At 38.5% G+C, this 12,500-nt stretch overlaps 3 protein-coding genes across 8 annotated transcripts in view; 1 reads left to right on the forward strand and 2 right to left on the reverse strand.

Annotated features, from left to right (window-relative positions):
* LOC137973007 (zinc finger SWIM domain-containing protein 5-like) overlaps positions 1-12,500 on the forward strand; it is a 435,845-nt gene that overhangs the window by 220,821 nt on the left and 202,524 nt on the right. The gene's annotated exons all lie outside the window — the stretch shown is intronic.
* Positions 1-12,500, reverse strand: part of LOC137974431 (zinc finger protein 681-like) — a 79,153-nt gene that overhangs the window by 27,509 nt on the left and 39,144 nt on the right. For 4 of the 6 annotated variants that reach the window (XM_068821389.1, XM_068821388.1, XM_068821390.1 and 1 more), the window contains exon 1: positions 1,997-2,077. The exons of 1 other annotated variant lie outside the window; for it this stretch is intronic. The gene's annotated coding sequence lies outside the window, so the exon portion shown is untranslated. Of the gene's footprint in view, positions 1,183-1,996; positions 2,078-12,500 lie in introns of those variants that run through there. One more of the 6 variants, XM_068821392.1, reaches the window with a different exon arrangement.
* The window catches only part of LOC137974428 (zinc finger protein 709-like), a 95,037-nt gene continuing 89,210 nt past the window's right edge, over positions 6,674-12,500 (reverse strand). The window contains exon 8 of the mRNA XM_068821385.1: positions 6,674-8,286. Coding sequence (XP_068677486.1) covers positions 7,277-8,286 — 1,010 coding nt within the window. The 3' untranslated portion in view covers positions 6,674-7,276. The remainder of the gene's footprint in view (positions 8,287-12,500) is intronic.

Consider the following 12,500-nt stretch of genomic DNA (forward strand, 5'->3'; position numbering starts at 1 on the left):
AATTAGTTAATTAATTGTTTACTTTTGCCTTAGCCTTTCACTTATTATTCTTGCAGGTATTTTCTCATATTCTTTCTATGTAAATATTTTAGAGTTTTAGTCAGTATCTTCAACTCTTACATTAGGAAAGGGGTACAACTGATTATATATATTTAAGCGCATGTTAAAATTTTACTCTTCAACTTGCTTTCTAACGTTGAATTTTATACAGAAATCGGTTTCAAAAAATTTCTTGATTTAAATCAAACAAGGTGCTGAAGTTTTCATTTTTCAAGGTCTATGTTAAATGAACTAGGACATGTAGGGTTTCTGATATTATCCATTCCAATTTGCTAGCTTGATAAGTTTCTTCAACATTCAAAAGAGTATATTCGCAAAGTATAAGCAGCAGTAACGGTATCAGTATATCAGTTTTTTGTAAAATTACAAATAACAATTTAAAATACTTTAAGAACTGAAAGAAGCTATTTCTCTTGTGAAAAGGTTCAAATTTCAAGCAAATACTTCAACCTTACATGTAGAAGGTGTTTCAATCAATATTTATATTGATCATTTCCATTTCACACTAACAATATGCCCTTAGAAAAATATTTTTCCATTACAGAAGTTCTACTGTCCTTGAATTTTGCTCTTAAAGGCAGATAAGTTGGAACAAGCCAATGACAAGACATGGCAAAATGCTTCAGCGCAAGCTGATGTTGAAAAGTTGATCTACCAAGTTTAGTATATGTGGTCTGTTCATTCAAACATCAAGGCTCCTTTTTAGTTCATAGATGACGTAGCCATGCCATGAGGTATAGGAGGCACTTGGATGGCACTCACTCACTCACTTCATTCCAACATTATTGATCTACATGTATTAATCTACATACAGTATTAACACTTTTCCTGTATGTCCCATGCTACGTTACACTTTTGTCCTAGAGTCGTTTTGCGAAGGTTTAAGGGGGGTAGTCTGTTGTTTTTCTCGGCAGGTCCTGGAGTGGATGCTACCCTTCCAGCTGAGTCAACTTCTTTTCTCATGTAAATGGTTTGCCACATTTTGCGAGGAAGTGTAGGAATTGTTGGCTTGCCCAGGGTAGTTTGGGTAGGTGGGTGACCTTTCTACCCGGAACAACTTTTCTACACATAAACGAGGCCTTCATTTAGACAGCTGAGAAGTTGTCGATTACAGCCATCAATCTGTTCAATAATTATTCATTTCTGTTAGTGCTTAGTACTTGAGTGGCATTATTTACTCTAGAGGCTTTATTTACCGTGCAGAAAAATGTGTCAGCGTGTGTAAAATACACGCTGGTATTACTACATGTGAACCGACATATGAAACATGGTATACATACAATAAGAATTTATTAAGTTAACACAAATATAAGAATAGATGAGAAACTAATGTATGTGCAATAAAAAACACGGGATAAATGGATGGAGCCAATGAAATGTAAAATACATATGTTCATAAAGTATAGAGTACCTGTAGAGTATAATTTTATCTATAAGTGACGTATAGGGTCACTATTTATGCTACTAAACAATGGTGGTTTTTGCTATCATCATTTGTTAGATATGAATATAGTTGAGATAGGTAAGTTTTTTCAGTCTTTTGCGGCAGAATATTGAAACGTCTTTAGTCCTATGGTATACTGTAGTTTTAAATTAGCCATAGGAATATTGAGAAGGGAATCGTCTCCTGACGCTCTGTTTCGAAAGCTACCTCATGACTGTGATTTTAACAATCTTGAAAATCAATCGTAACCGTTGAAACCTACTTCTATTTTGAAGAAAAAGAAGGCGACATTTTTCCCTTTATCCAGTGTGAACATGTCACGTTTTTGTGAGTGGTGCTTGGTTTTGTAGCCTTTCTGTAGTTTGTCCTCTATGGCTTTCGAGCAAATCATCCATATTTTGGAGAAGATGACAGGCCCACAAACTTCTCACAATACAACAACTTTCAAGAGACTGATATCTCACTTAAAATGCAACAAACAAACATTCTTACCTTCCGTAAGGGAGTTTTAGCTCACAACAGCTCGAGTCTTCTGAAACTTTAAGGCCATTCCATCGCGTGAGTTCTTTGGCCGTAAGCTGGCCGTAAGTACTTCATGTATCCCTTATTTTGATGTAGTTAAATCTAACCCGCTGACCAAAAAGCCCGAGGACTCTGGGTACGAGATTGCTTTAGTCACGCAAGCGAGGCAAGCGAGCCGAAGGAAGAAAGGGGATAATTTCAATGATGAAAAGTGTAATTTCTGACGGTCGAAGTGACATGGGAGCGAGTTAGTCAGAAATTGAATATTCTAACGGCACGACGTAGAGGACCCTAGGTGGCTATGGGATAGGTTAGGACTATTTAGGAGTTTGGCAGGACTTTTTCGTCATTCTGCGTTTGTCAGTCGCTGATGCTTTAACTTTATGCTTAACTTTGAACTGTCTGCTTATCTTTCCTTGTGTATAGTAGTATACCCTTTCCTCGGGGTTTGGTGCCGTTGCATTAGATGAGAAATACGTTTCCACATATTTTTGGCTCCTTCTAAAGGGTGGCTTTTAGTGGTGTTTCGTATCTGGCACGGCGCTGTTGCCTAGTTTATTCCTACAGTAATGCAGTATATTTTGTCTATTTTCACGGGCGGTGTTATCTGATGTCCAGTTTGTAACCAATTCAGGTAAACGGAGGTCATTTTGTTCAGCAGACTGTCTGACGTGGCCACAATAAACTATTTTCCCATTGAAGTTTCGTGTTGGTGTAGTCAGAATTTCTGCGTGTATTGTAAATACTCTTTTTCTTTGGCCAGTCTCAGTTTTATCAGGAATAATTAACAATTATTGTTCGAGGGCGCACTGGACATGAAGCTGGTTATAAACATTTTATATCCAGCAAGTCCGAGTAGAATAATTGTTTTATTAAAAACTCCATGGTGTTCCCGGGGGTAGTATTATCGACTAAAGCATCGATTTCTGCCCCGGTCTGTTCCGGTCGGAAACGGCTTATGTCGGCCATTTTTTCTCAGAGCTGCAAAAATGCTGACGCTTTCCTTGACCATGGTAGTAAGAACTGATAGCGTGTGTCCGGCGAGCCAATGAAAATGCTGGAAATCTGATATCAAAATTAATTACATAGGTGATTACTTCTTTGCACTGATAGATGTTGGTTGGGGGACAAACAAGGCATTAATTACAGTGGATGTATGGGAATTTTGCCGACTTTGAACCATAATATTATAAATCCTGGTCTGGCGATTGTGGATAGCGAGAATACCTCTCAAAAAGCACTTATATTGAGATTGTTTTCGCGAAGTATGACGATCCGAATCAGTGGTTGTAATATTGTCATCCTCCTTACCGTAGATAACTCCTTTTTGTTTTTTTAAAGGCGAAAGAAGTAGAACCCTAGGCTGAAAATCTTTTTTATCTGAGAGCCGTGATTGTCTTTCTACAATGCGACTGTAAGAGAATGCGTGTGTGGCGCTAAAAACTAGGGTTTGCTACCTTTTTAGGTTAACATAAGGTAAAGTACGATCGTCCGGGTGAGTGTAGTCCTGAGAAGGACTGTTTGAGATGACATTGACTGACGTTTCGACAACCTGAGCGGAAGTCATCTTCAGAGACTCTTGTCTCTGAAGATGACTTCCGCTCAGGTTGTCGAAACGTCAGTCAATGTCATCTCAAACAGTCCTTCTCAGGACTACACTCACCCGGACGATCGTACTTTACTTTATGATATGACTCCTGGGTTCAAACCATTTACAATTTTTAGGTTAAGGAGGGATCTTAGCTCTGAAAAAAAGGTCTTTGAGTGATTTGTCCTTCCTCTAAGCGACGATGGGGGCATTCGGAAAAATTCGTGCAAGGTTCGGGTTGTTAGAGATCAAAGACCAGTTCTTCATTGGGATCTGTTTGAGTTTCGGTACACCTGGGTTGTAGTTGGTGACGAACGGTAGAATGTTTTTGGATGTCTTTGGCTTGTATTTCTAAGCGTTATTTCGTGATGAGAATTCGACTTCGGCTTGTATCTTGTTAAGAAGCTCTTGTGGGTAGCCGCGTTCGGGTAGACTGCTTATTACACAGTTTACAATTTATTTTAGGAAGAGAAAGATGCCCCCGTCCAGATAAGGTCGGACCACAACACCGGGGACTACGAATATCGAATAGTAAGTGGGTTCTTTAACGTCCCCTACTATTTAATTTCCAACAAGGGTTACGGGAGGGGACCTTCGGTTTACAGTCCTTATACGAGGACTTGAAAGTCTAAACATTTCCAGATGTAATTACAAAGGCAGCACATTCTCCTCAGATATTTTGAGACCCGGAATATTTGCTTTTATAATTATGTTTCTTTTTGTACAGGGAGCTCGCACCGCGGCGCCTCTGGGATTATCCTTAATAATGTTTATGCTAAGACATCTCTTTTTAGAGATTCGTTTTGTTGTAATAATATCAAATTTATGGAATGCCTTACCTTCTGATCTAAAATCTAAATCTAATGTTAATGTTTTTAAGAACAAGTTTAAAATATTCCACTTCACTAAATGGATTAAATAAAAATTAAATCAAAAAAATATGTTTTTAGGCCAAATATTAGCATTGGTAAACGTTCAGGGTTTTTTCCGTATTGGTAAAACAACCTGTGACCTGTGTTTTGTCCTTGCCCGCCCCATCAGATCAACACTGACTTTTTCGAGCGCTTTTTTGCGCGATATGAGAATTAATGGCGGGTTATAAAATAAATAAACACCTTTCTGGCTAGCTGGTATGTTGGCTGATAATGTCCTTAGCCGACATACCAGCCGCCCAAAGGGGTTTATTTACTAAATAAGTATTTTGACTATTGTCTTGTTGCCAATAATTTTCATAAAAACTATTGTGGAATACATGTGTTATTTTGTGGGATATCAGTATCGTTTCTTGCTAGACAGCCAAACAAACAACGTGACTTCCCAGTATGGAGAGCCATAACTTTCTTATGTAATCTTCATTCTTTTGGTCTTGAGGTTTTGGAGTTTTGTCGTAGTGTACTGTGGCAAAATTACTATGCATGTGGTGTGGTTTTGTCATTAGGTGACGAGGTTTTGTCATATATGACGAGGTTTGCTGCTTACGTGTTGAGTTTCCGTCACGATGTGTTGAGGTCATCTTTTGACGTTCTGTGTTTTTAATCACATAAAAGGAGAAACTCGACGTCATGAAAGAACCTTACCACATGAAATGTAAATACAGCACGTCAAAGGAACACCTCAACACATTATCGTAACCATCAAACCTCGTCACGTAATGACAAAATCTCACCACATAATGACAAAACCACACCACAAGACAAACCTTCAAGACCAAAAGAAGAAAGAATACTTACGAAAGTTATGGCTTTCCATACCTCAGCGTGTATAGCATGGGGTAGTACCGGACGGACGGTCACCCATCCAGGACTTGACATCCCTTGGGCAAGCGGTGACACTATCACATGAGATCGAGGTTATTTGTGCCAGAACAAGATCGAATGGCATCACAATCGATACCCGAGGGATTTCCCGCAGGACTGACAAGATCAGAATGCGTTCTCGAACGCAAAAAAACCCACAAGTCTATTCCTGTTTTTTACGATGGACAATATTTCGAACTCGTTTCGCGGTTTAACTTTAATTAAGAGGGAAAATAAGATGCAGGGCCGTCGTTGTTATGACAGAACATACCCTTGTTCGAAAGGACAGTTCATTGAAAACACTCGAAACCATATTACTAGTGACTTGAATATAGCTGACGAAACGTGAATTTCTTTCCTCTCGGTGAGGCATGTAATCGAAACGGGAAAAAATAGCATACAAAGGAGTAAATCTACCGAGCAGTATAGGCATTTTCGAATCAGTCTACCGGCAGGAATGAGTTTAGCCGACCTAAAGGAGAGTTTCGGTGAGTTATGTACCGATCGTAATCGAGATCGAACATTTCGGATTCCGTGTTTATATACATCAGGGCCTGGTTGTTCAAAAGCCGATTAACGCCAACCCCAGATTAAAAATTAACCAAAGAGTTTATTTCTCCACTCCCAAATGCTGTTCATCACAGATATTCGGCAAAACGTTACAGTAGAAGTCACTCTTGAAAGACACAAATAAGCAAACGAAACTTTCACCAAAAAGTTAAAAACATGAAACAAGAGTTTACGCTAATCGTGGATTAAGTTAATCGGCTTTCAAAACAACCGGGCCGAGAAAGAGTTCTGAGTTAACCTCAAGCAAATAAAGCAAAACGTATTGTCGTATTCAACTTCAAAAGAACGGTGTCTAAAAACTATAAAACTACCTGTTTTGCGAAGTGAAAAAATGAAGTGCGAATAACTGAACACTCGCATGCCTGTCGTGACTAAAAACAAGCGCGCCACCTTCTGGAAAATCCAAGTCACGCATTCCAGTTAAAAAGTGCTCTGCTCGGCAAGATCATACTTCAAGGAAAGGTCTTTGATGGCGACTAAATATCCAACGCGTAAGTCTAGTATAAAACCATACACAATCTCGGACGGGTGGTAATACGCGCAACAAACCATCTCAACTTGCAACGCAACGTTGTTGCGCGACAATTTGCACGGAAAATGTTGCCCGTATTACTGGGTCTTTAAGAAAGTGTATTTTTAAAGGCAATCGCGTAACGATTATTTTATCTACAAATAAAAGTGCAATGGCCATCGTTTGACCTTGCACAACGCAAAATACACTGTATTTAGATGCACACATTGGCGCAATTTTCAATGTAGCCTAAAAAAGCTGATTGTACACCACAGGAAAGCAACGTCCAACGAAAGCTAACAATGCGCGTCTAGAAAAGTATTTTCTATTAAGTAAAATAAGGAAAGATTATCGTCAACGAGTTACAACCATTAAGGACGGTGCCTACTATTGTTATTGCGCATACGTTCTGCGCATCTCGATATACTCTGGTTTCCTATCGGTGATGCTTACCAATACAGTGATATTTTCTGCCCGGTTTAAAACCATCCGGAGAAAGTAGATCTTAGTAAGTACTCTTGGTATCCAAAATTCATTTTTAAGAGATAACTAAGTTTGAATTTGAGAAAGAACGCCACACATTGCTTTGTATTTTAAACCCTTTTACAAATATTATTCATGAATTATCTTTGAAAAATGCGTGGTTACCCCCAATTTTCTTTTTGGATATCAATAACACTTGTTAAGATGTACATTTCTTGCATAATCATAAACCGGGGCAAAAATACTTTTGAATTAGTAGGCACCGTCCTTAAAACACCAAATAACGCAAAACCCTCTCTAGTTCAGGTTGACGGCTCCTCAAACGTCATATGATCTTGGTAATGTGCAAGAAGAAGCTCCTCGCTGCTCAACTCCTCCTGGCAAAGCCAACAGATGTGTTTTACACCCACCCTATGTTCTTGCAAAGTGCAGGGGCGATGAATCTCTGCTTCGTGTTCATTTGCACTTCCAGAACTTTCTCCTGCTTTTTCATGTTTCTTAACACTTCTTCTGTTGCGAAAAGACTTTCCCACTAGCCTACGTTTATTACGCTTTTCTCCAGTATGGACTCTTCCATGTTTCCTGAAATTTCGAGCTACGCTAAAGCACTTGCCGCATTGCTGGCATTCATAAGGCTTCTCTCCAGCATGGACTCTTTCGTGTGCCCGTAAATTTCCTGCTTGGCTAAAACGCTTGCCGCATTGTTGGCATTCATAAGGCTTCTCTCCAGTATGGACTCTTTCATGTGCCCGTAAATTTCCTGCTTGGCTAAAACGCTTGCCGCATTGTTGGCATTCATAAGGCTTCTCTCCAGTATGGACTCTTTCATGTGTCCTTAAACGTCCTGCTTGGCTAAAACACTTGCCGCATTGTTCGCATTCATAAGGCTTCTCTCCAGTATGGACTCTTTCATGTCTCCTTAAACTTCCTGCTCGGCTAAAACACTTGCCGCATTGTTTGCATTCATAAGGCTTCTCTCCTGTATGGACTCTTTCATGTGTGCTTAAATGACTTGCTCGGCTAAAACACTTGCCGCATTGTTCGCATTCATAAGGCTTCTCTCCAGTATGGACTCTTTCATGTGTCCTTAAACGTCCTGCTTGGCTAAAACACTTGCCGCATTGTTCGCATTCATAAGGCTTCTCTCCAGTATGGACTCTTTCATGTGTCCTTAAACCTCCTGCTTGGCTAAAACACTTGCCGCATTGTTCGCATTCATAAGGCTTCTCTCCAGTATGGACTCTTTCATGTATCCTTAAACCTCCTGCTTGGCTAAAACACTTGCCGCATTGTTTGCATTCATAAGGCTTCTCTCCTGTATGGACTCTCATTTGGCATTTTTTAAGTCAGAAAACAAACGATCTAAGGGAAGTTAATAAAAAGAAAATCAAATTCTTAATACAAAACAAGAATAAGGAAGTAAATGTAAGAACAATATTATATTACTGTTAATATTATTAGTGAAGTGTGGGACACCTAAAACGCTATAGGAACTTATAGCGCAACTGACCAGGAGAAAATAAAATTCCTTAGTAACAAAATTAGGGTGAACATAAGATATTAGCTTAAAAAAAAAAGCAACCACAAATGGCGTGTACAGCATTTCTGATAAAGATAGGGACTGAGATATTAACAGCATTTAAAAGCATTGTACTGAGCATAAGCAAAACTGAAAAAAAGATAAGATAAGATAATAATGATATTTATACAGGAAAGCTCTCTCATAAGTTAGTGATGTTCAGAGAGGGGTCCTGGTCCATAAAATAAAACACAAATTGACAGCACAAGAGTTAAACTCTAGATTATAAAGGTATTAAATCAAAACGTAGATAGTTAATATAGTTTATCACAATTTACTTCTAAACTGAGATATGGTGACTGAGTTGCTCAAGCCTCTGTGTCCAAATTGTTGCAATCTGAGTTGAAGGCATGGTAACACGTTCTTTGTTTACCCCAGTTCCGTTTGAAAGATGGAAGAAGCCTAAGCTCATATTTGCTTCGTGTGCTATAACTATGAACGTCGCTGTTTCTTACCATTTCCAATTTATGAGAAGTAATTCCATGGACGCATTTATAAACATAAAAGCAGCGATGAAAATATGTGTGTTGTTTTACAGTAAGGACACTTCAACCGTGAACACTTGACTTTTTTTTTTCCGACGACTAAGAAATGAAGGCTCTTCTTATGATGTATAGTTTTACATGTATAGCATTTTGTGAGTGTAAAAACATTAAATACTCTTGTCAAAAGGACGAGCCCACATTCTATAGTCACTAAAAACATGTACAAACAAATATCAAGTGTTCATGGTTCGAGTGTTCTCATTGTAAGTTTAACCAAACAAGCTGATTAAGGTGGCTCCCTAGAGTATTTGCGAATACCCTCACTGCAGGGCACGAGTCACAAAAAGCAACCTACAGTCACTGTAATTAATTTCTTTCAAAGTTTTCCCTGTAGACTTACAATATGGATACCGATATATTTTTTTGGGTGTCAATTTTTAGATTTTGGCAGTGACTATGGTAACATCACATCTAATGACAGGCAGATATATTCCTAGTTTTTGGCCTCAATTTCTTCATATTTATACTTTCCTTCGGTGAAATTTTTCTATCCTTTGCCACATTATGGAAATCATATTGCCTGACATTTTGAAGCGGTAATAAGTCAAGGTCGTTCAGACGGTTTTGCCAATATTCTGTAACTTGTCATTTTTCTAAATATATTCGTTTAACTCTCACATATTTTAACAAATATAGAGTATTTGATAGGAAATGTATGTGGGTATAACTGAGCCAATTAAAAAAAAATACCAAAGGGAACGCGAGAAAAAAATCAGTTCAGCAGGCTCGCAAGGGTTTTTCGTTGCTATAGTGTTTGTGAAACGATGAAAGATACAAAAGAAGTCGGAGCCTCCTTAAGGTGACTCCCTGGTTTTGCATTGTGCAACCCTACTGCGCATTTTTACACCCATTTTTTATTTCAAATTTTGCTGAGAATGGTGTCTTCATGGAGGAGTAAAGAAATCTGAAAAGATCTATGGCACGTTTTTGGCAATATTATAAAATTGCACGGAAGGAGCTATTGCGAGTCGAACAGCCCGCACTCAAGTTCAATCTATTTTAGTGTTAAGTACTCACAAAGGCATTCAAATACCTTTTTTTAGGAATGTATGTGAATTAAACATAGAATGATACCAGACTATGGGTCATATCATGGATTAAATTCATAAAATTGAGCTAAATTTCTCCAACATCGCGAATTAGCGGCAATTGTCAAAGTGGCTTAAATAGCGGAATTCGTGTGCGTCGTACCAGGGAAACGAGCACGGTGACCTCCCTTTTTCATTAAATTTTTATCATCTCCTTGACATTTTAATTCTACTTGAAATAATTTGTAAAGGTCTTTAGGCATAAAAATTACAATCTTGATTAAAAAAAATTGCGACATTGTACTTTGGAAACAAAATTTCTCTCCTTAAGCCTCAATATCCACATGCAAATACTCCTGACTGATCCACATTCATTCTCTTATGCTATTAGTTGGGAGAATTTGCTAAAAGATAAAATCTTCCCTCAAGTGATCATTTTATCATATTGACATAATCTTTCTTCTGGATTACGTAGTGATATTTTCAGAAGGAATTTTATTTCGGTCCGGAAATTTCGGTTCGAGGTCAAATGGAAAGGCAATTTTTCGGAAAATCTTTTCGGAAATGTGGACAACCTCCAGAGGTAGTCCACTTTTCGGTTCGAAATGGAAATCGGGAAATTCGCTTACCTTTTAGGAGAATCGTTTCGTTTCCAGGCCCTTTCTCACAAGATCGAGTAAATATGCAGGATGGAATGCTGGGTGGTAAATGGGAAGCGTCATTCTCATCTGATTGGTCAATAAATTTGGAAAATCGCTTACCTTAATTTCATGCAACGATCATTCCGTCCGGATTATTTGGCTAAATGGTAAGCACCCCATGTGATTGTTTCTCTGTTTATTGTCTTTCAAGTCATTTGTCGTATACCTTATACAAATAATATTACTTCTACATCCTCTTTAAGCTGTAAATAACTACAGTTATAACAGAGAGCCTTTTCATGACACTAAGAATATTTGATTCTTTTTGTAGCTCATGCTCGAATTTTGTGACTTTGAATAGCAGTATTCTTTTAACAGTAGTTACAGCATATGGATTAAACCAGCTAGGTTTTGATAACAATATGTGGCCTCTTTTTGTTACTGAAATGCATACAAATCCAGGAAGGTTAAATTGTGCCAATTGTGATACTTAAACTACTGAGCCTGTTTCAAGGAACGTATTAAACTCACGTTTCCTTTTCATTGAATTCCCCCCTGCATTAATTTGAGGAGATTCTAATCAGGGGAGCTCAGTACAAACTAAGAGGTGTAGTGCGATGTCACAACAACCACTTTACTTGTGCTGTTAACTACTTACATGAATGTGAACTTCAATAAAATGCTTGAAACGCTAATTTTTCAACGGTCTTATGCACAGTATTTATATTAAATACACATCCCATAAACAGGTTATCAAAAGCGGGGGCAGCTCTAGTGAACACTATTTCTAGTTTTATAATTGCCAAATCAATCAAATACTTCTTGTTTTTTTAGTATTTTTTAACGCCTTAAAAGATCTTTCTGGTTACCCAATTCCGGTCCAGGAAACGCAGGAAATTGCATTTTAGAGAGTCCAATTTTACAAATTTCACAGGGAGGCGGGGGAGGGGGGGGGGATGTCCCCGCACCCCACTAGGCGTTTGTGCCTCCGGCACTCACCGTTCGTGCTAGCGGCGCGAACAGTGCACATCCGCCAGCTGAGCCACTGCATCCGGTACTTCTAATTGCTCCCGAAACCCCTGGTTATAAGTTTTAAATGGCAAGTTCATTTATTAATAATTTCCCTTCACTGAAGTACAGTACAGTGCAATTTATTTGATGATCTTATCGCAGTCTAACATGAAGAAAACAACATTGTACTCCCTATGCCCATAACTCTGAGAGCCAGTTCGCTCAGGGAAGGGCACCACAAAAAAAAAAAAAAAGAAAACGCACGGCATTACGAAATTATGAATTCTTAGCTTTCTCCTGAGGTAAAATCATTTCAGTTTTTTTCACTGACGACAAGCCATTCAAGTCTATAGTGATGTGTCTTCTTTGATAAATAAATGGTAATCTTTACACTTGGCTGTTAAGTAAGACTTAAGAGCGAAGAAGTTATGCGAGTGTGAAGGCTTAAGTAAAATCTCAAGTTTTTTTGGTATATTTGCGTTCGAGGTACGAGAACGCAACCCCTAATTTGTGTTGTAAAGGAAGTTTTTTCGAGATTGCATTTTCGTCGTCGACACACTTTTGCCTCACTTTGACGAACTAACGCACGTGGTGATTTGTGCGTCGTCGGCGTTCATTATTATAGCGTTTGGTGAGGTGTGATAATCTTCCATCGTTCATCGTTGAAAAGAGCTGAAAGATTGCTGAAGGTCTGTCAACTGAAGTCGGTAAAATTTTACTTT

The sequence above is a fragment of the Montipora foliosa genome, chromosome 10 (genome assembly GCF_036669935.1).
Source record: "Montipora foliosa isolate CH-2021 chromosome 10, ASM3666993v2, whole genome shotgun sequence".
NCBI classification, from domain to species: domain Eukaryota; kingdom Metazoa; phylum Cnidaria; class Anthozoa; order Scleractinia; family Acroporidae; genus Montipora; species Montipora foliosa.